The sequence below is a fragment of the Nomascus leucogenys genome, chromosome 16 (assembly GCF_006542625.1).
Source record: "Nomascus leucogenys isolate Asia chromosome 16, Asia_NLE_v1, whole genome shotgun sequence".
Taxonomy (NCBI): Eukaryota; Metazoa; Chordata; class Mammalia; order Primates; family Hylobatidae; genus Nomascus; species Nomascus leucogenys.
This window is the reverse complement of record NC_044396.1, coordinates 1,415,156-1,437,927: the sequence shown is the minus strand read 5'-3', so window position 1 is coordinate 1,437,927 and position 22,772 is coordinate 1,415,156. Positions and strand designations below refer to the sequence as shown.

The following is a 22,772-nucleotide window of genomic DNA, read 5'->3' as shown; positions in this document are numbered from 1 at the left end:
TGGTCTCGAACTCCTGACCTCAAGTGAGCCACCCACGTCGGCCTCCCAAAATGTTGGGATTATAGGTGTGAGCCACCATGTTCGGCCCTAGAATTACTTCTGCCTTCTTGAGGTCCACCTTTTAGAATTTCATCTATTGAGGGGCTGTTGGTGACATCACCTCTCAATTTTTGGTTGTTTGGAAATGTCTTTATTTCATTATCTTTCTTGAGAGATATTTTAGTGGCTATAGAATTCTAGATGAGTAGTTGTTTTCTCTCTGCATATTATATTTGATTGTTTTTTGGTTTCTATTGTTGCTCTGGAGGAGTTAGATTTTAGTCTCATTGCCGCTCTTTTGAAAGTGTTTTGTCTTTTCCTCCTCTGGCTGCTCTTAAGATTTTTCTCTTTATCTGTGGGTTTCTACGGTTTAATTATATGTTTAGATGTAGATTTTATTTCTCTTGCTTAGGATTTATTGGTCCTCTTGATTCTGTGGATTATTATCTTCTATTAATTCTACATAATTGTCAGCCATTAACTTTTTTAACATTTTCTTTACTGTGTTTTGTGTTTCTTTCCCTTCTGGGATGCCAATCAAATGTAAGTTACACCTTCTCACTGTGTTTAACATAACTATTAAATGTTAGATTTTAAAAATTCTTATTTTTGAACTGTATTTATGATATTTATGAACTTGTTTTTGAATGTATTTGTGATACATTCTGTGGAATGTTATAATCCAAATTCCTCCCTCTCATTCCTTATATCATTGCTATCATTCATTTCACTTATACTAAGTATACATAACCATATAAATATACACACATAAGCATACATAATCAAATATATTGTCATATTATTTTGAACTGTTATCTGGATCAATTAATTAAGATCAATTAAATATAAGAATTATATTTAAATAATTTAAATAAAATTAGATAAATTAAAAATAAGAAAAATAAGTTTTTGTTTATCTTCAATTATTCCTTTTTCAGTGTTTTTCCTTTCTTTATATATTTTAATAGATCCAAGTTTTTGACCTGTAACATTTTTCTTTTCTTTGAAGAATCTATTTTAACGTTTCTTGCAAGGCAAGTCTACTGGCAACAAGTTTCCCCAGTGTTTGTGGAAATCTTCATTCTCCTTCACTTTTGAAGCATAATTTCACAGGGTACAGAATTCAGAGTGGTGTTTTCTTTCTTTCTTCTTCTTTTTTTCCTCTCAACACTTTAAATATTTCACTCCATTCTTTTTTTTTTTTTTTTTTTTTTGAGGCAGAATCTCACTCTGTTGCTCAGGCTGGAGTGCTGCAGTGCTACCGTCACAGATAACTGCAACCTCTAACTCCCTGGGCTCAGGTGATCTTCCCACTTCAGCCCCACAAGTAGCTGGGACTACAGGTGTGTGCCCCCACACTGGGCTAGCTAATTTATATATATATTTTTGGTAGAGACAGAGTTCTTTTTTCTTTTTTTTTTGAGACGGAGTCTCGCTCTGTCGCCCAGGCTGGAGTGCAGTGGCGCGATCTCGGCTCACTGCAAGCTCCGCCTCCTGGGTTCACGCCATTCTCCTGCCTCAGCCTCTCCGAGTAGCTGGGACTACAGGCGCCCGCCACCACGCCCGGCTAATTTTTTGTATTTTTTAGTAGAGACGGGGTTTCACCGTGGTCTCGATCTCCTGACCTCGTGATCCGCCCGCCTCGGCCTCCCAAAGTGCTGGGATTACAAGCGGGAGCCACCGCGCCGATGGATTCTTGCTCGGTTGCCCAGGCTGGAGTGCAATGGCCCGATCTTGGCTCACTGCAACCTCCTCCTCCCAGGTTCAAACAATTCTCCTTCCTTAGCCTCCTGAGTAGCTGGGACTACAGGCATGTGCCACCACGCCTGGCTAATTTTTGTATTTTTCGTAGAGACAGGGTTTTACCATGTTGCCCAGGCTGGTTTTGAACTCTTAGGCTCAAGTGATCCATCTCCTTCGGCCTCTCAAATCCATTCTCTTCTTGCTTGAATGGTTTCTGAGGAGAAAGTGAATGTAATTTTTACCTTTACTCCTTTAGGTGTTTTTTCCTCTTTGGCTTCTTTTAAATTTTTTTTTCAGTTTTAATCATTATGGGTACATAATAGGTGTATATATTTATGGAGTACATGTAATGTTTTGATACAGACATACATAATGTGTGATAATCACATAAGGGTAATTGGAATATTTATCACCTCAAGTATTTATTTTTTCTTTGTGTTAGGAACGTTCCAATTTCATTCTTAGTTATTTAAAAATACACAGTAAATTATCGTTGACTTTAATCACTCTGTTATGTTATCAAATGCTAGAGCCTATTCATTATAACTACATTTGTGTACCCATTAACCATCCCCACTTCTGCCTGACTCCCTGTTACCCTTCCCAGACTCTGGTAACTATTATTCTACTCTCTATCTCCATGAGTTTGTTTCAATTTTTAGCTCCAATGTATGAGTGAGAACATGTGAAATTTGTCTTTCTGTGCCTGGCCTGGCTTTTTTCACTTAACATAATGTTCTTCAGTTTCATCCACATTGTTGCAAATGAAAATGACAGGATTTCTTTCTTTCCTCCCTCTTTCTTTTTCTTTCTTTCTTTCTTTCTTTCTTTCTTTCTTTCTTTCTTTCTTTCTTTCTCTTTCTTTCTTTCTTTTCTTTCTTTCTCTCTCTCTCTCTTTCTCTTTCTCTCTCTTTCTCTCTCTCTCTCTTCTTTCTAAATAGAGACAGGATCATCATAGCTCATTATAACCTTGAACTCCTGGGCTCAGGTGATCTTCCTGAGCCACCTGAGTTGCTAGCATTACAGGCATGTGCCATCAGGTCTGGCTAATTTTTTATTTTTTTGTACGGATGGGGGTCTCAGTATGTTGCCCAGGCTGGTCTCGAACTCCTGGCTTCAAGTGATCCTCCTGTCTTGGCCTCCCAAAGTGCTGGGATTACAAGCATGAGCCACTGTGCCCAGTCGAGTTCAGAATATTTTTTAGCTTCCTTGTGATTTTATCTTTTACTAAAGAGTTAGACTATTAAATGTTTTTTCAAATATTTGGGTCTTTTGTAGTTATTTTAATGTTGATTTTTAATTCTTTTGCATTCAGATAACATACTCTTATGATTTCAATCTTTTGAAATTTATTCAGACTTGTTTTATTGTCTAACATATGGTCCATCTTTATGAATGTTTCATGTACACTTGAAACATACATGTTTCTGCAGTTGTTCTGGTATTCTGTAAGTGAAATTTAATGAGTGTAGTTGATAGTGCCATTCAGATATTGTACAGTTTTACTAATTTTATGCTTAGTTGTTTTAAGTGTTGGGGAAACTGGGTAGCCATTTAGAAGAAAACAAAATATGTAAATTTTAATTGGCGATAATAGTTTTCACACAAAGGTCAGTCTTAGGCTATGCCCTACCATGGCACATGATCTAGAAAAGAGGTCTCTTCTGTGGAGATGAAATCTTCATTCTGTGGAAGTGGTGGTCAAATCTTCAGAAGTATATTAGTACAAACATAGGGGTAGACCCTGGGAGAAATGTGAAATATTGTGTGTGTCTTTGGCGTGTCACAGTTTTTGATGTGACAAAATATGGGTTCTAATTCTTCCAAGCCAGGAGAAAGTTTGAAAGGATATTCTGCAAGAGTTCTCCCCATCACCCATCCAAACCACAAGGGCAATAAACGAGTTTTTCTCTGTATAGCATATGAATACACAGACCACATTTTTTTTTTTTTTTTTGAGATGGAGTCTTGCTCTGTTACCCAGGCTGGAGTGCAGTGGTGCGATCTCTGCTCACTGCAAGCTCCGCCTCCCAAGTTCACACCATTCTCCTGCCTCAGCCTCCTGAGTAGCTGGGACTACAGGCGCCCGCCACCACGCCCGGCTAATTTTTTGTATTTTTAGTAGAGACGGGTTTCACCATGTTAGCCAGGATGGTCTTGATCTCCTGACCTCGTGAACTGCCCGCCTCGGCCTCCCAAAGTGCTGGGATTACAGGCGTGAGCCACCGCACCTGTCCTTTTTTTTTTTGAAATTGATTGGAAAAAAAAGGGAAGCAATAGCCAGTATGTGCAGCATGAAAACAGTAAAAACTTTGTTAATTTATAAAGTTGGGATACTTTAAGATAGCATGTTATACTTCTAGGTAGGATACCAGATAGCAGGATAAATTTCTAATGAATCAAATATTTAATGTAAAATACTATAAAAGAAAACATCGGAGAATTCCTTTATGACTGAAATGGGGAAAGCCTTTGTAACCATGACTCAAAATCCAGAAGCTATAACAATTGTAGATTTGACTATAAAAATGTATGCTAATAAACAAAAGCAAAAATCCCAACGCACACAACAAAAGCATAACAAAGAAAAACAATATTAACAGGGAAAAAGAATTGTAAACTTATAACAGAAAAAGGGCTAGTCCTCTGATATTTAAAGAGCTTCTGGAAATCAAAAAGTAAAAGACCATCTACCCAATAGAAAAATGGGAAGAGAATAAGGATAGTTCATAGAAAAGGAAATACAAATAGGCCTTAAGTTGTATAAAAGGTGCTAAGCCTCGTTCATGAAAAATTCCAATTAAAACTACATTGAGATATTATTCCTCATTTACTAGATTGACAAAAATCTGAATGACTATATACTCTCTTGGTAAAGTGTGGGAAAACATACTTTCATACCTTGTTCATCAGAGTATGGATTGCTATAATTTCTGTGGAAAGTAGCTTGACCATATTGCAAATGTATATATATATATATATATATATATATGTATTTTATATATATGTATTTTATATATATGTACTATATATATGTATTTTATATATGTATAATATATATATTATATATGTATTATATATGTATTTTATATATGTATTATATATGTGTATTTTATATATGTATTATATATGTATTTTATATACATGTGTATTATATATATAATATGTATATTAGCCCCAGAGCTTCCTCTTCTAGAAATTTATCATACTTGCATACATGTAAAGTGACATATGCACATAATTTTTAATTGTAGCGTTGTTTGTAATAGAAAAATATTGTAAACAATTTTAGTGTCTTTTGATGGAGTTTGTAATATACTGTGCAATGGCATAGTACATAACTATCATAAAGCATGATAAAGTGCTTTATCTACTGAAATGAAAAGATATCCAGGACTTATTTTGGGTGAAAAGACAAGGTACAGACAGGAGGTATAGTATGCCACAATCTGTGTAACAAAAGATGGTGAAAACTAATATATATTTATGTTTGCTTGTATCTGCATGAAGAAACTCTAGATGGGTACACATGAAACTAATAAACTGAATTCCTGTGGTCATGGGGGAGGGTAAAAGCTGGATAGTGGGTTATAGGAGTAGGATAGAGTTTTCTCACTTATAACTTTCTAATTTTTTGAATTATTTAAATATTTTGCCTATTTAAAAGAGAAGAAGAAAATTGAATTAGGTTGGGCATTAGTGGAAGATGCCAGATAGATAAACAAACACTTTACTCTTTTTTTGTTTTTCTTTCTTTGTTTTTCTTTTTAAGAATTTTTGTTTTAGGTTCAGGGGTACATGTGAAGGTTTGTTACATAGATAAACACGTGTCATGGGGGTTTGTTATTACATATTATTATATCACTCAGGTATTAAGCTCGGTACCAAATAGTTATCTTTTCTGTTTCTCTCCCTCCTTCCACCCTCCCCCCTCAAGTAGATGCCTGTCAGTGTCTGTTGTTTCCTTCTTTGTGTTCATAAGTTCTTACACTTTAGCTCCCACTTGTTTTTTTATTTTTTTGGAGATAGAGTCTCACTCTGTCGCCAGGCTGGAGTGCAGTGGTGCGATCTTGGATCACTGCAACCTCCGCCTCCCAGGTTGGAGCAATTCTTTCTCCTGCCTCAGTCTCCCGAGTGGCTGGGACTACAGGCACACACTGCTATGCCCAGCTAGTTTTTTTTTTTTTCTGTATTTAGTAGAGATGGGGGTGGGGGGAGTCTCACCATGTTGCCCAGGCTGGTTTCGAACCCCTGAGCTCAGGCAGTCAGCCCACCTCGGCCTCCCAAAGTGTTGGGATTACAGGCATGAGCCACCGCACCTGGCTAGCTCCCACTTGTAAATGAGAACATGCAGTATTTGGTTTTCTATTCTTAGGTTAGTTTGCTAAGGATGATAGCCTCCAGCTCCTTCCGTGTTCTGGCAAAAGACATGATCTTGTTTTTTTATGGCTGCATAATATTCCATGGTGTATATATACCACATTTTCTTTATCCAGTCTGTCATTGATTGGTATTTAGGTGATCCTGTGTCTTTGCTATTGTTAACAGTGCTGCAATGAACACTTGTGTGTATGTGTCTTTATGGCAGAATGCTCTGGGTATATACCCAGTAATGGAATTGCTGGATCCAGTAGTAGTTCTTTTAACTCTTTGAGGAGTTGTCATACAGTTCCTCAATGGTTGAACTAATTTACACTCCCACCAACAGTGTATAAGGGTTCCTTTTTCTCCACAACCTCGCCAGCATCTGTTATTTTTTGACTTTTTAGTAATAGCCATTCTGACTAGCGTGAGATGGTATTTCATTGTGGTTTTCATTTGCATTTCTCTAATGATCGGTGGTATTGAGCTTTTGCCATAAGCTTGTTTGCCACATGTATGTCTTCTTTTGAGAAGGGTCTGTTCATGTCCTTTGCTCACTTTTTAATATGGTTGCTTGTTTTTCTCTTGTAAAGTTGTTTAAGTTCCTTATAGATACTGGGTATTAGACCTTTGTCACGTGCACAGTTTGCCAATTCTTTCTCCCATTTTGTAGGTTGTTTGTTTACTCTGTTGATAGTTTCTTTTGCTGTACAGAGCTTTTAAATTTAGTTAGATCCCATTTGTCAATTTTTGCTTTTGTTGCAATTGCTTTTGGTGTCTTCATCATGAAATCTTTGCCTGTTCCTAGATCCAGGATGGTATTGCCTAGGTTGTCTTTCAGAGTATTTTACAGCTTTGGGTTTTACATTTAAGTCTTTAATCTGTATTCAGTTGATTTTTGTATATGGTGTAAGGAAGAGGTCCAACTTCAATCTTCTGTATATGGCTAGTCAGTTATCCTAGCACTATTTATTGAATAGAGATTTTTTTTTCCCATTGCTTGTTTTTGTCAGCTTTGTCAACGATCAGATAGTCAAAGATATGTGGCCATTTTTTGGGCTCAAAAAATGGTTATTCTGTTCCATTGGTCTGTGTGTCTGTTTTTGTACCAGTACCATATTGTTTTGGTCACTATAGCCCTGTAGTATAGTTTGGAGTCGAATAACATGATGCCTCCAGCTTTGTTCTTTTTGCTTAGGATTGCCTTGACTATTTGGGCTCTTTTTTGGTTCCATATAAATTTTAAATAATTTTTTCTAGTTTTGTGAGGAATGTCATTGGTAGTTTAACAGGTATAGCATTGGGCATTATAGCCATTTTAATGATATTGATTCTTCCTATTTATGATGATGGGATGTTTTTTCATTTGCTTGTGTCTTCTTTGATTTCTTTGAGCAGTGTTTTGTCATTCTCACTGTAGAGATTTTTTTACATCCCTGGTTAGCTGTATTCCTAGGTGTTTTATTTTTTATTTTTTTGGTGGCAACTGTGAATGGGATTGCCTTTCTTATTTGGTTCTCAGTTTGGTTGTTGTTGTTGCACAGGAATGCTAGTGAGTTTTGTACATTGATTGTATATCCTGCAACTTTGCTGAAGTTGTTTATCAGCTGAAGGAGCTTTTGGGCCAAGACACTGGGGTTTTCTAGATATAGAATCATGTCATCTGCAAACAGAGATAGTTTGACTCCCTCTCTTACTATTTGGATGCCCTTTATTTTTTTTTCTCCTGACTCATGGCTCTGGCTAGGACTTCCAATACTATGTTGAATAGAAGTGGAGAGAGAGGGCATCCTTGTCCTGTACCAGTTTTCAAGGGGAATGCTTCCAGCTTTTGCCCATTTGGTATGATGTTGGCTGTGCATTTCTCATAGATGGCTCTTATTATTATTATTCTTATTTTTTGAGACAGAGTTTTGCTCATGTTGCCCAGGCTGGAGTGCAATGGTGCGATCTTGGCTCACTGCAACCTCCACCTCCCAGGTTCAAGCAATTCTCCTGCTTCAGCCTCCCGAGTAGCTTGGATACAGGTGCCCACCACCACATCTGGCTAATTTTTTGTATTTTCAGTAGAGACGGGGTTTCACCATGTTGGCCAGGGTGGCCTCAAACTCCCGACCTCAGGTGATCTGCCCGCCATAGCCTCCCAAAGTGCTTGGATTACAAGCGTGAGCCACCACGCCTGGCCATGGCTCTTATTATTTTGAGGTATGTTCATTCAATACCTAGGTTATTGAGAGTTTTTAACATGAAAGAATGTTCAGTTTTATCAAAAGCCTTTTCCACATCTGTTGAGATGATTGTGTGGTTTTTGTCTTTAGTTCTGTTTATGTGATGAATCACATTTATTGGTTTTCATATGTTGAATCAACCTTGCATCCCAGGGGTGAAACCTACTTGATCATGGTAGATTAGCTTTTTGATGACACTCAGGATTTGAGTTACTAGAGTTCTTGTATTGGCTCTTTCTCATCTCTGCATGTGGGTATTTCTTTAACTGCAGTGCAGATTGAGTATAGTCAATCGACTTCTTTTCTGGATGTTTTCACTTGGTTGAGGCTTTGTGTAGGGTCTTTATTTGAAGCTGACTTCTTGTCTCTGGTTTCAGTGGGGGTATATTAGTGAGATATTTTTGGTGTTGAAGCTTTGGGGGTATGATCCAGCAGATGACATTTAGGCTTATCAGTCAGTTGGTAGACTTTTGCTTGGTTGTGTGGCTTCCCTATGTTTCCTCACAGTTGCAGCTGTGTTCCCTGTCAGTGCTCTGAAAATGTAGGTTCCTCTCTCCCTTGAGTGCTGGCTGTAGTTCACAACTTGTCACTCCTGGGCTGCCCACTGCAGCTCTGGGACAGTCTTAGTGTTTATTTGCCTTCTCCAGGTTAGAGGCAGCAGAGGAAAAGATCATAGTAGTGGTTGTGGCCAAGGGTCATTTGCTTGACTCCTGGGGGATCCACCCTAGAGAGATGCAGGTCAGCAACTGTTCAGTGCAGTCAGCCCAAGATGGAGGGTTTGTGCTGTGGGTCCAAGCCAGGGGTTTTCTGTCTGGTGACAAGCTATATAGGGTATGGGGGGACTTGTGGGAAATTGGTTGGCCTCTTCTCCTTAGGTTGACTGCAGCCCATTGGAGGTGTGGATAAGGCACTTGGAATCTTTGCTCCTTTGTTAGTCTGAAGGTGGCAAGGCATGTCCCACTGCAGAGGCAGTGGCAAAGAGGCTTTCAGTTGCCCCCAGAGGCTCTGTCTATGGAGTTACTGAGTTGGTGCTGGCTCGGTAGCTCTGGCAGGGGGTGGTTGGAGGCCCAGGGCTGGAGGACCTGCCCAGTGAGGAGATATGGGAATGGGTACCCATGTAACAGTCTGGGCACTTTTCTGTAGGGCTGCAGTGGTATGCTTGGGGCCCGGTCCAGTCCTAGTCACCTCAGATTTTCCAGAACCTGGAGGTGTTACCAGTGAAGGCTGTGAAACAGCAAAGCTGTTGCCAGCTTAAAGGCACCTGTGGGAAGTGGCTGGAGACCGTGGTTGCGAGGTCCCATCCAGTGAGCAGGAACAGGATTGGCACCCACTTAAAACAGTCTGGCCACATTTTCGTAGAGCAGCTGTGCTGTGTCCACTTCAGCCCCTGGTTGCCTCAGACACTCTGAAGCCCAAAGACTGGAATGGCTAAGTTGCCCAAACAACAAAGATGATGGCCTGCCCCTCCCTCTAGGAGTGCCATCCCAGGGGGAATTCAGATCTGTGTCAGCTGGAAAGCTTTGTTGGGGGTGGCTGGAGGCCCTGGTTGGGAGGTCCTGCCCAGTGAAAAAGAATGGGATCAGGTACCTGCTTAAAGCAGCAGTCTGGCCATGTTTTGATAGAGCGGCTCTGCTGTGCTGTGGGAATCCCTTCTGCCTTGGGTGGACTCAAGACTCTCCAAAGCCTGAAGGCTAGAATGGCTAAGGTGCCTGAATAGCAAAGATGGCAGCCTGCCCCTCCTCCCAGGAGTGCCTTCTTAGGGAGGTGCAATGCCGCTATTGGTAGCTGGCTAGAATTCCAAGTAAGTGGGTCTTAACTTGTGAGGTGCTGTGGAAATGGGGCCTGTGGGCTGTTGCTGTTCAGCCCCGTAGATTCAGCCTCTTTTCTAGGGGTATGTACAGGAGTCTAACATCCTACTTTGCTGTAGCTGCAGCTACTTTTGCTGGAAAGCCCTAGTATCTAAGCCTCCAGGATCTCCATGCATGCCTGAGTGGCTGCTGTGCTGAGACTCTACATAGCTCTGTCTGTCAGACTGAAGACCGAAGGCCCTGGTGGAGTGGGTTCACAAGATCTGACCTGAGGGTTGCAAAGATCTGTGGGAGAAGCATGATTTCCCTGGGTTGCTCTTTGACTCACCACTTCACTAGGTTGGGGAGAATCCACTGGCTCTGTGTTGTTACCAGGTGGCCGTTGTCCTGCTTTGTTTTTCTTTGTTCTCTGTAGGTCAGGTTGTTTCCTGGATTAATTCCAATGTGAGTACCTGGATGTTTCATTCGAAGATGTTGTATTTACTTGCCCCTTCTGTTTCTCTCCTAGAGCCAGGCACACTAACTGCTTCTAGTCAGCTATCTTGGCCACTTCACATCCCCACCCTTTTCCTTTCTCTTTGTATATTTTTAGTTCAGGAAGTGGCAGAATACTGAGATAGATAATGAGAAATGAGTAAAAATTAGAACAGTTCATAAAAATGGGCCAAGTTATCCAAAGGTTTGTCCAGGCTAAGTATTGCAAAACCTGAGATTTGCTGAATTGTGGATTTGTTTCCCTAAGGAATAGAAAAATTGAATTTGTGTTGGTAGATGAAAGACAAGGAATATCAATATGAATTACTTATTAGGTATGTGTGCCTCTTGCTACTATGTATGCCATTACTGTTCAGGGGTCTGTGGAGTAGTATGTTTCATTTTCCAGAATATAAATTAAATGACAGTTTTGCATTTCTATTTGATGTGTGATTTGTGATAAAAACCTCTCTCTGCCAAAGGAGAGTTTTCTTTTGATGGATATATGAAAGGCATTTTAATTATTTAAAATATGGAAATGGCTTTTGCTCTTTTTAGTACATATAAAAAGTTTATATAAAAATGAATATAATGGGAGTTGAATCTCCCTCCTTCCACAGATTCTTAGGCCTTTGTATGGAGTTAAATGGGCATTAAATAGTTGAACTCTCCTTCTTACCTATTTTTCAATTTAAAACTCCTTAGAGAGAGGTCATGTAGTCATGTTCAAATTTATTAGGGTTCAATATTTATAAAACTTTAGGATAAATTTTACCTCAGTCTCCAAATCTGTGGGGATTTAAAAAATATGTTGGTTATTGATTTCTCACTTATTATAATAACATACTTCATAGGATTACAGTCTTTTTACATTTATTAAGACTTGTTTTTATAGCCCAGCATGTAGTCTAACTTGGTAAATATTCCATGTGCATTTGAAAAGAATTTCTAATTTTCAGTTATTGAATGTAATGTTCTATAAATGTCAATTAGGTCAATTAGGCAGATAATGTTAAATTATCAATATCCTTACTGATATTTTTAAGGTCTCCTTTTCCTTTCAATTACTGAGAGGTGATAAAATCCTCAACTGAGAATGCGGATTTATCTTTTTCTCACTTTACCTTTGACAATTTTTGCTTTGTGTACCTTAAAGATCCATTAGGTGCATACAGATTTTAAAATATTATGTATTCATGATGAATTTATTCTTACATTATTATGACATGTTGATCCTCTTTATCTCTGGTAGTATTCCTTGATTTGAAGTCTATTTTGTCTGGGATAGTAATATAGCCATATGAAGTTTTTTATTTGGTGATTTCCTTTCAAACTATCTGAGTCTTTATGTTTAAAGAGAGTCTCTTCCAAAACACATGAATTTGTATCTTGCTTTTTAAAAATCCTGTTTGATAATCTCTTTTAATTGGACTGTTTAATCCATTTACATTTAGTGTAATTATTGATATGGTTGTTTTCTGGCTTTTGTTGTTTCTGGTGAGAAGTCAGCCAACATTCTCATTGTTTCCCTATGAGGAATATGTCTTTTTTCTCTGTCTATTTTTCAGGCTTTCTTTTTACATTTGATTTTCAGCAATTTGAGTAAGATGTGCCTATGTATGGTGTTTGGGTATTTATTTTGCGTGGGTTCATTGAGCTTTTTGAGTCCGTATGTTACTGGTTTTGATCAAACGTAACAAATGTTTTGGGTTAATATTTTGCCAAGTGTTTTTTTTTTGCCCCTCTCTCTTTTCTTCTAGGACTTCAATTTTACCTGTTATTGTTGTTTCGTTCATTTTTTTTTCTCCTAAATTTTTCCCCTTTGTGCTTTAGTTTGGGTGATTTCTCTTGACCCTTAGTCTTAGTCTAGCGAGGTCTTAAGTCTCTTGAGTGTTAGTCTAGTGAGGTGGCTATAAAACAAAATACAGGTTTTAAACAACAGAAATTTATTTCTCAGTTCTAGTGGCCGGGAAATCCAAGAGCAAGGTGCTGGAAGATTTGGTGTCATAGATGGTGCCTTCTTGTGGTGTTCTCACATGGTGGATGGGCAGGACAGCTCTCTAGGGCCTCTTTTATAAGTGCACTAATGCTGTTCATTTTATCATCTTCCAAAGGTTCTCCACCTCAAATACCATCACATTGGGGATTAGGTTTCAACATATGAATTTTGAGGTAACACAGACATTTAATCTATTGCACCTATCTTCATGTTCACCAATCCTACTTTTGTTGCTCTTTTCTGCCTTGTTTTCTTTTATATTTTGTCTGGAATTTGTATTTGTAATCAGTAGAGGAGTCAGCCTGATATGATGTAATTCATCATTACTGGAAGCTGGTGGCTTTTTATTTCAAATAAAAGAAGATATAGGGATAAAAATATGGGAATACACTATGTTAAGAAAGCCCTCTCTGTTTTTCCTTTTTTTGGCCTATTCATCATTTGTTTCATAAAAGTGCAACAGGTGGGCATGGTGGCTCACGCCTGTAATCCCAGCACTTTGGGAGGCCGAGGTGGGTGGATCACGAGGTCAGGAGATTGAGACCATCCTGGCTAACACAGTGAAACCCCACCTCTACTAAAAATACAAAAAATTAGCTGGGCATGGTGGCGGGCACCTGTAGTCCCAGCTACTTGGGAGGCTGAGGCAGGAGAATGGTGTGAACCCGGAAGGTGGAGCTTGCAGTGAGCAGAGATTGTGCCACTGCACTCCAGCCTGGGCAACAAAGGGAGACTCCATCTCAAAAAAATAAATAAATAAATAAATAAATAAATAAATAAATAAATAAATAAATAAGTGAAACTGTGTCCTATTGATTAAAAATTATATTCCTATTCCTTTTTCCATGAAATTACCCTCGGATAAGCAGAACTTTGTATGTATTTGCCCTTAATTGTTTCAGAATTAGAAAATATTTCTACCTAAAACACTGGAAATTAAAATGTGTACATTTGTAGGCAGTACTATCTGTTTTGTTTTTAACGGACACGTAACATGTGCCAGGTTAAGCATTTTACATATATTAACTCATTTAATTCTCACATCAACCCAGTGAGGGAGGTATGATGATTGGCCCTATTTTCCGGATGAGGAAACTGAAGCACAGAGAGATTAAACCAGGAAGTAGTGGAGCCAGAATTTGAACCATGGCATTCTGGCATTATTAGAGTCTGCATTCTTAACTACTTTGCTCTGCTACCTCTCTCAATTTCTGCTGCGTGTAATAATTATGCTCTGGGTATGTTTATACTTGTGAATTTCTCAAGTTTTTCAATAGTATCTACCCTATTGGATTATAAACCACTTCAAGAACAGGAATCACATACTCTCTACTATGTCAGATACTCAGAAAAGGCTAAAACACAACTTTTCTTAGAAATCTTGCTTACAAATCCTGGGCAGTATTAATCATTTTTTTTCTTCTGTACTTACAGCTCAGCATTTGCCTTTCTAATGAATGACTATTTTTTTTCTTCCTTATACTGCAGCTAGTAGTTTATAGGCTTGGCCCTCCCATTGGGTTGTGAGGTCATTGTGGGTAGAGACCATGCCTTCATCATGGAATGTTATTCCAGAACTGTGATGGTAAAAATATGCTCCTTTTTGCCAGACAAAGAATCTTTGCATATCCATATATTTATCTTATTTACAATGGGAATACTTTATATTTGTGTTTTACTTTCAGCTTTCCAAAGTCCTTTCATATCTACCATCTATTTATCTTTATGGAAAAAAATGTCATGAGCTTTCATTTATTACTTCAGTAAATATTTCTTGAGCACCTATTATGTGCCGATACTGTTCTAGTTGTTTAGGTTATAGCAATGAACAAAACAAAGTCTGTCCTTTCATGTAGATTACACTCTTGTGAGAAGGTAAAGATAATAAAGCAAAATAAATAATGTGCTAGGTGGTGATAAGTACTTCGAAGAAAAATAATATGGGGTAAAGAGATAGAATGTGGTAGAGGGTACTACTTTAGGTGGTATGATCTGGAAGGCAACTATAAGTAAGTAATATTTGAGTAGAGACCTGAATTAAGTTAAGGAGCAAACTGAAAATATATGGAGTTTAGGAGAGTTCCAGACAGAGGAATTAACAAAGACACAGGCCCTTAAGTTGAGAAAAACAGCAAGGAGGCCATACTGGAAGTGGGAGAGAAATGAGATGGAAAGGTAGTTGTGATGGTAGCATGTGTGGGAGGTAGATCATGGAGGGCCTTGTAATATATGGTAAGGACTTTGGATTTCATTCTAAGTTTGATGGAAATCATTGGAACATTTTCTGCCCCAATGAGGAGTGACATCTGAATTATGTTTAAAAAGTTTAATCTGAATGCTGTGTAGGGAATGGCTTATATGGGGAGCAAGAGTAGAATCAGAGAGACCAATTATGAGGCTGTTGAAAGAATCCAGGCCAGAGAGTTGGCTGCTTAAACAAGGGTGGTAGTAGTGGAAGTGGTAAGAAGTGTTTAGATTCTGGATATATTTGAAGTTAGAACCAAGAGCCAAGCGAACTCGCTGAGGAATTTTTATAGTGCATGAAAAAAGAGGAGTTGGAATTATTCCCACATTTTTGGTCTGAGCAATATGGTGAATGTTATTGCCATTTACTGAAATGGGAAACGTTGGCAGAAGGAACAGGTTGAAACAGGGCATATATCACTGCCTTTATTTTATATGTAAGGAAACCGAGACATAGATAAAGACTTTTGATAAGCTTTGGGGGTAGAATTCTGGTTGCCTTACTGCTAGCCTCAGATTTCTTCTAAATGAATGTTTCAATTTTTTTTGTTATCAATTTTATCTACGGGATGATAACTTGTGTTCACTTTAAAATTCTTTCAAAAGAAGAGCCTGAGCAGGGATATTTCAAGAGTCTTTGAAGTTTTATATATTTTCTGGGATGGTAATGGTCAAAGAGCCTAGCACCTTGTAGGTATTGAGTAATTGTTTTCTAGATTACATTTAAGGAAGATTCAATCTCATCTTCAACTTTGATATTCTCATAAGGGAAATTATCTGTGTTGTAGTTCAGATCAATTGCATGAATGGAAAATTGCAGTTTATCTTTCAGAGAGTAGTGGTTAAGACTAGAAATAATAAGATCTGGGTTTGGACCCCGTGTCTACCCCTGACTATCTGTGTAACTTTCAGCACATCACTCTATCTTTCTCAGCTTTAGTTTTTCCATCTGTCAAATGGAATAATGTCTACTTTTCTCATGTAATTATTGTAAAGATGAAATGAGATTATGTATACTTAATAGAACTAGCACACAACTGGCACATCAAACATATAATAAAGGTTTACAGGGTCTGAATCTCAGTAAAGCCACTATGAGATGTTCCCAAAAAATCTGTAGTAGAGAGAGTTTGTGGAAAAATTGTGTACTTAAAACACATATTCCTTTTTCCAAATTATTATGTGTATTAACAGACATGTTATAAAGAATATAAAACTAAAGAGAAATGTTTGTGTTTACTTTATAGGTATTGGTTTGCCTTGAAAAGGGGTTACCACGCAGCTTTTAAATATGACAGCAATACTAGTAACTTCACAGAAGAACAAATTGATCTACATAAAGAAGTTATAGATAGAGTGACTGATTTGAGCATGCTCAGACTATTTGAGACCTACCTGGAAGGCTGCCCACAACTTATTCTTCAACTCTACATTCTTCTGGAGCATGGACAAGCGAATTTCAGTCAGTGTAAGTTTTTCTTAACTCCTTGTGTTAAATGGATGCCACTGAGACCTTATGTCAACTATATAAATCTTTTACTGACTTTAGAAATTTTTAATACTTTAAAAAATATTTATTCTTTTGAAATATCAAAAAGTATATAGATGTATACTGTATTCATCTGCCCAGAAAGAAAACTACTATTGTTAGTTATTTGATGATTCCTTCAGAGAAGTTTTTAAAAGCGTATGTCCTTTTTTTCTTTTTTCTTTAACACAAATGGTAACATAAAATAAAAACTGTCTTTGTTTTTTGTGCCTCATAGTATATCTTGGAGATCTGTTCATATTAGTATAGAAAAATTTCCCATATTCATTTTTATTATCTGCATAGTATTGCAAATTATGAATGTACCATAATTTATTTAACAAGCTCCCTATTTATGTTAATTTAGGTTGTTTCTTATATTTAACCATTGAAAAAATGCTGCAATGAGTAATCTTATGCATAAATCACTTGCATGTAAAAAGTATATCCATTGGGTAAATTCCCAGAAGTGGAATTACTGGGTAAAAGTGTAAATGCTAAAAAACTAATGAATATTTTGCAAGTTGGCCAGTGTATTTGCTGTTTTACAGTAGATTTGTTCGTTAAGGTAAAAATGTTCATTTTTTAAAGAAAAGTTTATTTCCATCTTCCTTTTTGAAAAATCCTTTTATAGGTAATTAACTTGAGATGTTAAAAAACGATTTATTTGCTAAATAGTAGTCCCAAATTGCATTAATGACTAGGGTTCCATTTAGTTTCGGATTCATTTCAGGGGGTAAGATTGTTATCTTCCCTGGAGTTCTTGCTGTCCTAGACTCACATGTGATATCAGTTAAACAGTGTCTCTATTCCCATTTTCCTGTAAACCTCTAGAACATGGTCCCTTCTAATATTTTACCTTTACTTTGATTGTTAGTAAGACACAAAATGGTTGTGTGTATGAGATCTCTATTGTGTATGAGATCTCTTTTTTGTGATGCAAATAATTCATGGATCGGGTTCTGTATGATACAGAACCCTTAACAGTTCTGTATTACATAGTTCTGAAGCTAGAGGTACAAAATTTAGATCTTACAGCCTGTATTAATGGAGATCTCATGATGATTCCAAGGGATATGTAGCATCTGGACTACCTATGAGATCCAGTGATAGCTATCTTTATATTCAGTCTTCATCTATATAGTTTGTTCTTGAAGTGGGAAATTGAGGTAAGTTATTTAAAAACAGCATAAAATGAGATATAATTCAATTGTCTAACAATAGAGGAATTGGTAAATAAATTATTGTAGGTTGTTAGTATGGAACATTATGTAGCCACTAGAGTGTTTACAAAGAACTTTTAATGACACAAGAAAGCAATTATAACGTAGAATGTAGGCAAAACACAGTTTATAGAATTTTCTGTCAGCACATTTTTAAGGTTACAGAGAGATTATTATATAGAAAAATATCTGGAAGAAAATATGCAAAATGTTAAGTGTGTCTGCTTCTGGGTGGAGGAATTATGAATGATTGTTTTCATTTAAAAAATACTTTTCTGGATTTCCAAATTTTCTGTAGTAACTATGTACAAAATTATGTTATATGAGTTCTGAAATTAAATCAGTAACAAAAAACCTGCCAACCAGAAAAAAACCTTAGACCAGATGGATTCATAGCTGAATACTATCAGATGTATAAAAAAGAGCTGGTATCAATTCTACTGAAACTATTCCAAAAAATTGAGACAGGAATCTTCCCTAATTTATTCTCTGAGATCAGCATCATTTTGATGACAAAATCTGGCAGTGACACAAGAAAAAAAGAAAACTCCAGGCCAATATCCTTCATGAACATAGACACAAAAATCCTCAACAAAATACTATCAAATGAAATCCAGCAGCACATCAAAAGGCTGATCTAACATGATCAAGTAGGCTTTATTCCTAGGATGCAAGGTTTATTCAACATACATAAATCAGTAAATGTGATTCATAAATACAACTAAAAATAAAAACCACATGATCATCTCAATAGACACAGAAAAGGCTTTTGATAAAATTCAACATCCCTTTATGTTACAAACCCTCAACAAACTAGGCATCAAAGGATGCCTGGGAATATACCTAAAATAACGGAGCCATCTATGACAAACCCACAGTCAACGTCATACTGAGAATGGGCAAAAGCTGGAAGCATTCCTTTTGAGAACTGGAACAAGACAAGGATGCCCATTCTCACCACTCCTGCTCCACATAGTGCTAGAATTACTAGCCAGAACAATTGGGTAAGTGAAAGAAATAAAAGGCATTCGAATAGGAAGAGATGAAGTAAAACTATCCCTGGTTGCAAACAATATGATTCTATACCTAGAACACCCCTGTGGTCTCTACCCAAAGGCTTCTAGAACTGATAAACAACTTCAGTAAAATTGGTATACAAGATCAATGTACAAAACAGTAGCATTTTTATACAACAGCCATGTCCAAGCTGAGAGCCAAATCAAGAATGCAATCCCATTTACAAAAGCCACAAAAACGAATAAAATAGCAAGGAATATAGCCAACCAGGGAGTTGAAAGATCTGTACAATGAGAATTACAAAACACTGTTAAAAGAAGTCAGTGGTGACACAAACAAATGGAAAAACATTTGATGCTCATGGACAGGAAGAATCACTATTGTTAAAATGGCCATGCTGTCCAAAGCAATGTATAGATTCAGTGCTGTTCCTATCAAATTATCATTTTATACAGAATGAAAAAAAGATTCTAAAATTCATATGAAACCAAAAGACCCCAAATAGCCAAAGCAATCCTAAGCAAGAAGAAAAAAGCTGTAGGCATCACACTACCTGACTTCAAACTATACTACATGGCTACAGTAACCAAAACAGCATGATAGTGGTATAAAAACAGACACGTAGACCAATAGAACAGGTTAGAAAGCTCAGAAATAAAGCCTCATACCTACAACCATCTGATCTTCGACAGAGTCGACAATAACAAGCAACAGGGAAAGGACTGTCTATTCAATAAATGGTACTGGTATAACAGGCTAGTCATGTTTAGAAGATTGAAACTGGACTCCTTCCTTTTACCATATACAAAAATCAACTCAAGATGGATTAAAGACTTAAACATAAAATGTAAAATTATAAAAACTCTAGAAGAAAATCTAGGAAATACCATTCTGGACATAGGCCTTGGCAAAGATCTCATGACAAAGACTACAAAAATAATTGCAGGCTGGGTGCGGTGGCTCACGCCTGTAATCACAGCACTTTGGGAGGCTAAGGCAGGTAGATCACTTGAGATCAGGAGTTCAAGATCAGCCTGGCCAACATGGTGAAACCCCGTCTCTAGTAAACATACAGAACAATTAGCTGGGCGTGGTGGCATGTGCCTGTAATCCTAGCTACTCAGGAGGCTGAGGCAGGAGAATCGCTTGAACCCAGGAAGGCGGAGATTGCAGTGAGCCGAGATTGCACCACTGTACTCCAACCTGGGTGACAGAGCGAGACTCCATCTCAAACAACAACAACAGCAAAAATAAACAAACAAAAAACAAAAGCAATTGCAACAAAAAAAAGTTGACAGGTGTGACTTAATTAAACTAAAGAGTTTCTGCACAGCAAAAGAAACTATCAGCAGAGTAAACAAATAACCTACAGAATGGGAGAAAATATTTGCAAACTGTGCATCCAGCAGAAGTCAAAATCTAGAATCTATAAGGAACTTAAACAAATCAAGCAAAGAACAAACAACCCCATTAAAAAATGGACAAAGGACGTGAACAGACATTTCTCAGAAGACATACCTGCAGACAACAAGCATATGAAAAGCTCTATTTCACTAATAATTAGAGAATGCAAATCAAAACCACAATGAGATACCCTTGCACATCAATCCGAATGACTGTTACTAAAAAGTCAAAAAATAGCGGATGTACGTGAGGTTGCAGAGAAAAGGGGACTGTTATACAAACTGTTGGTGGGATTGTAAATTAGTTCAGCCATTGTGGAAAGCAGTTTAGAGATTTCTTAAAGAGCTTAAAATAGAATTACCATTCAACACAGCAATCCCATTACTGGGTATATATGCAAAGGAATATAATTGTTATACCATAAAGACACATGCACGCAGATGTTCATTGCAGCACTTTTCACAATAGCAAAGACATGGAATCAACCTAGATGTCAATCAATTGTGAATTGGATAAAGAAAATATGGTACATATATACCATGGAATACTACACAGCCATAAAAAAGAATGAAATCATGTCCTTTGCGGCAACACGGATGCAGATAGAGGCCATTCTCCTAAGTGAATTAATGCAGGAACAGAAAACCAAATACCACAATGTTCTCACTTACAAGAGGAAGCTAAACATTGAGTACACATAAATACAAAGAGGGGAACAATAGACACCAGGGCTTACTTGAGGATGCAGGGTGGGAAGAGGGTGAGGATATAAAAACTATGTATTGGGTACTAGGCTCACCACCTGGGTGAGGAAATTATTTGTTTACCTAACCCCAGTGATACACAATTTACCCATGTAAAAAACCTGCACACATACCTCTTGAAACTTAAAAGTTGGAAGAAAAGAAATCAGGTTGTATATAGTAGTACTTGAGAAGACTGAACATATTCTTTTATTTCTGCTCCTTCTGAAATCATGCTTTTATTTCTGTTCCTTCTGAAATCACGGTAAAAGAGTAAAAACAATATAAGCACATAAGGACAGAGAGTGCAGAGTAGAATAGCAGATTAGAAATATCAATAAATGTTTAGAAGATGGAAAGCAGATGGAAAACCTAGGTTATTTAAATCAACCCTTCCACTGAGAGGCTGAATTACTCAACTCTTCCCCTGAAAATATCTAAAAATATTGGATAAAATATCTTTAAAAATCTTCCTAAAACATAACATATCTGATAAAACAGGCCAAAATATGTATGACAGTGGGAAAGCAGCATAGTTAAGTAGGACTCTGAAGGCAATTATACTCTGAGGGTTTTACTGAACCTTATAAACAATTTCAAGTTTGATGACTTTTCAGGGCACAGAAGACAAAACTCAGGGTCCTCACAACCTTGGTGAGGAACCTCTCTCTCTTAGTAAATTATAATCTGTAAAACTGGGACTCCAAAAGGTACCCTTCTCAGGGTAAGAGTAAAGTTACCTACCTGACTCCTGACTTCAAAGAGTTTGCAAGTAATAGTGTGTTGATGCTGAGTAGAGCAGAGAAAAACGTCCTTGAGAAGGTGTACATTTTTGCAACCAAAATTTACAACTGTTGGCTAGTCCAAAAAACAAACAAAATAACTCGCCCTGCAAAACAAAGAAACAAAAACTCTTAACAAAAGACAAGCCATGAATATAGTTTAGAGTGATTCTAGACTGATAGTATCCCTACGTTGTGTCTGGCAGAAATAAGAATAAATCTTTCCTGGAAGAATTCACCTTCTCTTAGGCCTCAAATAATTTTTACAAAAGTTTTCAATGGAAAACAAAAGTTTGACAGTAGTTTATAGCACCAAAACAACTAAGATATCATGAATAAGAACTAGAGGAAATAGGAAAAAAAATCAGTGAGACTTGAACTTTTGGAAATTACTAGATGCAAAGTATAAAACAAGTATACTATTATGTTTAAAGAACTAAATGATGAACTTGAAAATATGGAACAGAAAACTATTAAAAATGAGTTTGTATTTGAAAAAGAAATAAGCTAGAACTTATTGAAATAGAGAATTCAGGAATTGAAAGGAACAACTTCGCAGATTAGACAGAATTAAATAGGCAATGAATGAGTTACTGCTAGGTCAGAAGAAATTATCTAGATTGTAGTTTAGAGAGACAAAGAGATAGAAAATATGAAAGAGATATTAAGAGACATGAGAGATAGGGTGAGAACATCTAATATGCATCTGACCAGAGTCCCCAAAGGAGAGAAGAGAAGGAATGGAGTGGAAGCAATATTTGAAAAGTTAATCACACAAAAAATTTCAGAACTGATGAGAGACACCTACCCACAGATTCAAGAAGCCCATCATCTCACAAGCGTACTCAGCAGAAAGAAATTCATACCACAGCATATCACCACCAGAGGAAATTCTAAAGAGAGTGTACTTCAGACAAAACAGAAATGTTCTGAGGCACAAGAAGAAATAAAGAGCAAAGGAAGTAGTAAGTATACGGGTGATTCTAAATGAATAAATGAATATTGAATATTCTAAATGAATATTGGCATTTTGTTTTATAACAAAATGCTATGGGGTTAAGAAAAAGAATGAAAATACAGGACAATGATAACATGTAAATCAGATGGAGAATAAGTGGAGTTAAAAACTATATAGTATAGGAGAAAGGTAAAGCGAAGTTGGATGTGGGGTTTTTAAG

General features: G+C 37.1%; 1 protein-coding gene across 3 annotated transcripts in view; it reads left to right on the top strand.

Annotated features, from left to right (window-relative positions):
• Positions 1 to 22,772, top strand: part of XKR9 (XK related 9) — a 54,032-nt gene that overhangs the window by 13,269 nt on the left and 17,991 nt on the right. For all 3 annotated transcript variants that reach the window (XM_004090730.3, XM_003274815.3, XM_012496132.2), the window contains one exon: positions 16,145 to 16,365. In XM_004090730.3, the coding sequence (XP_004090778.1) occupies positions 16,145 to 16,365 (221 nt within the window). The remainder of the gene's footprint in view (positions 1 to 16,144; positions 16,366 to 22,772) is intronic.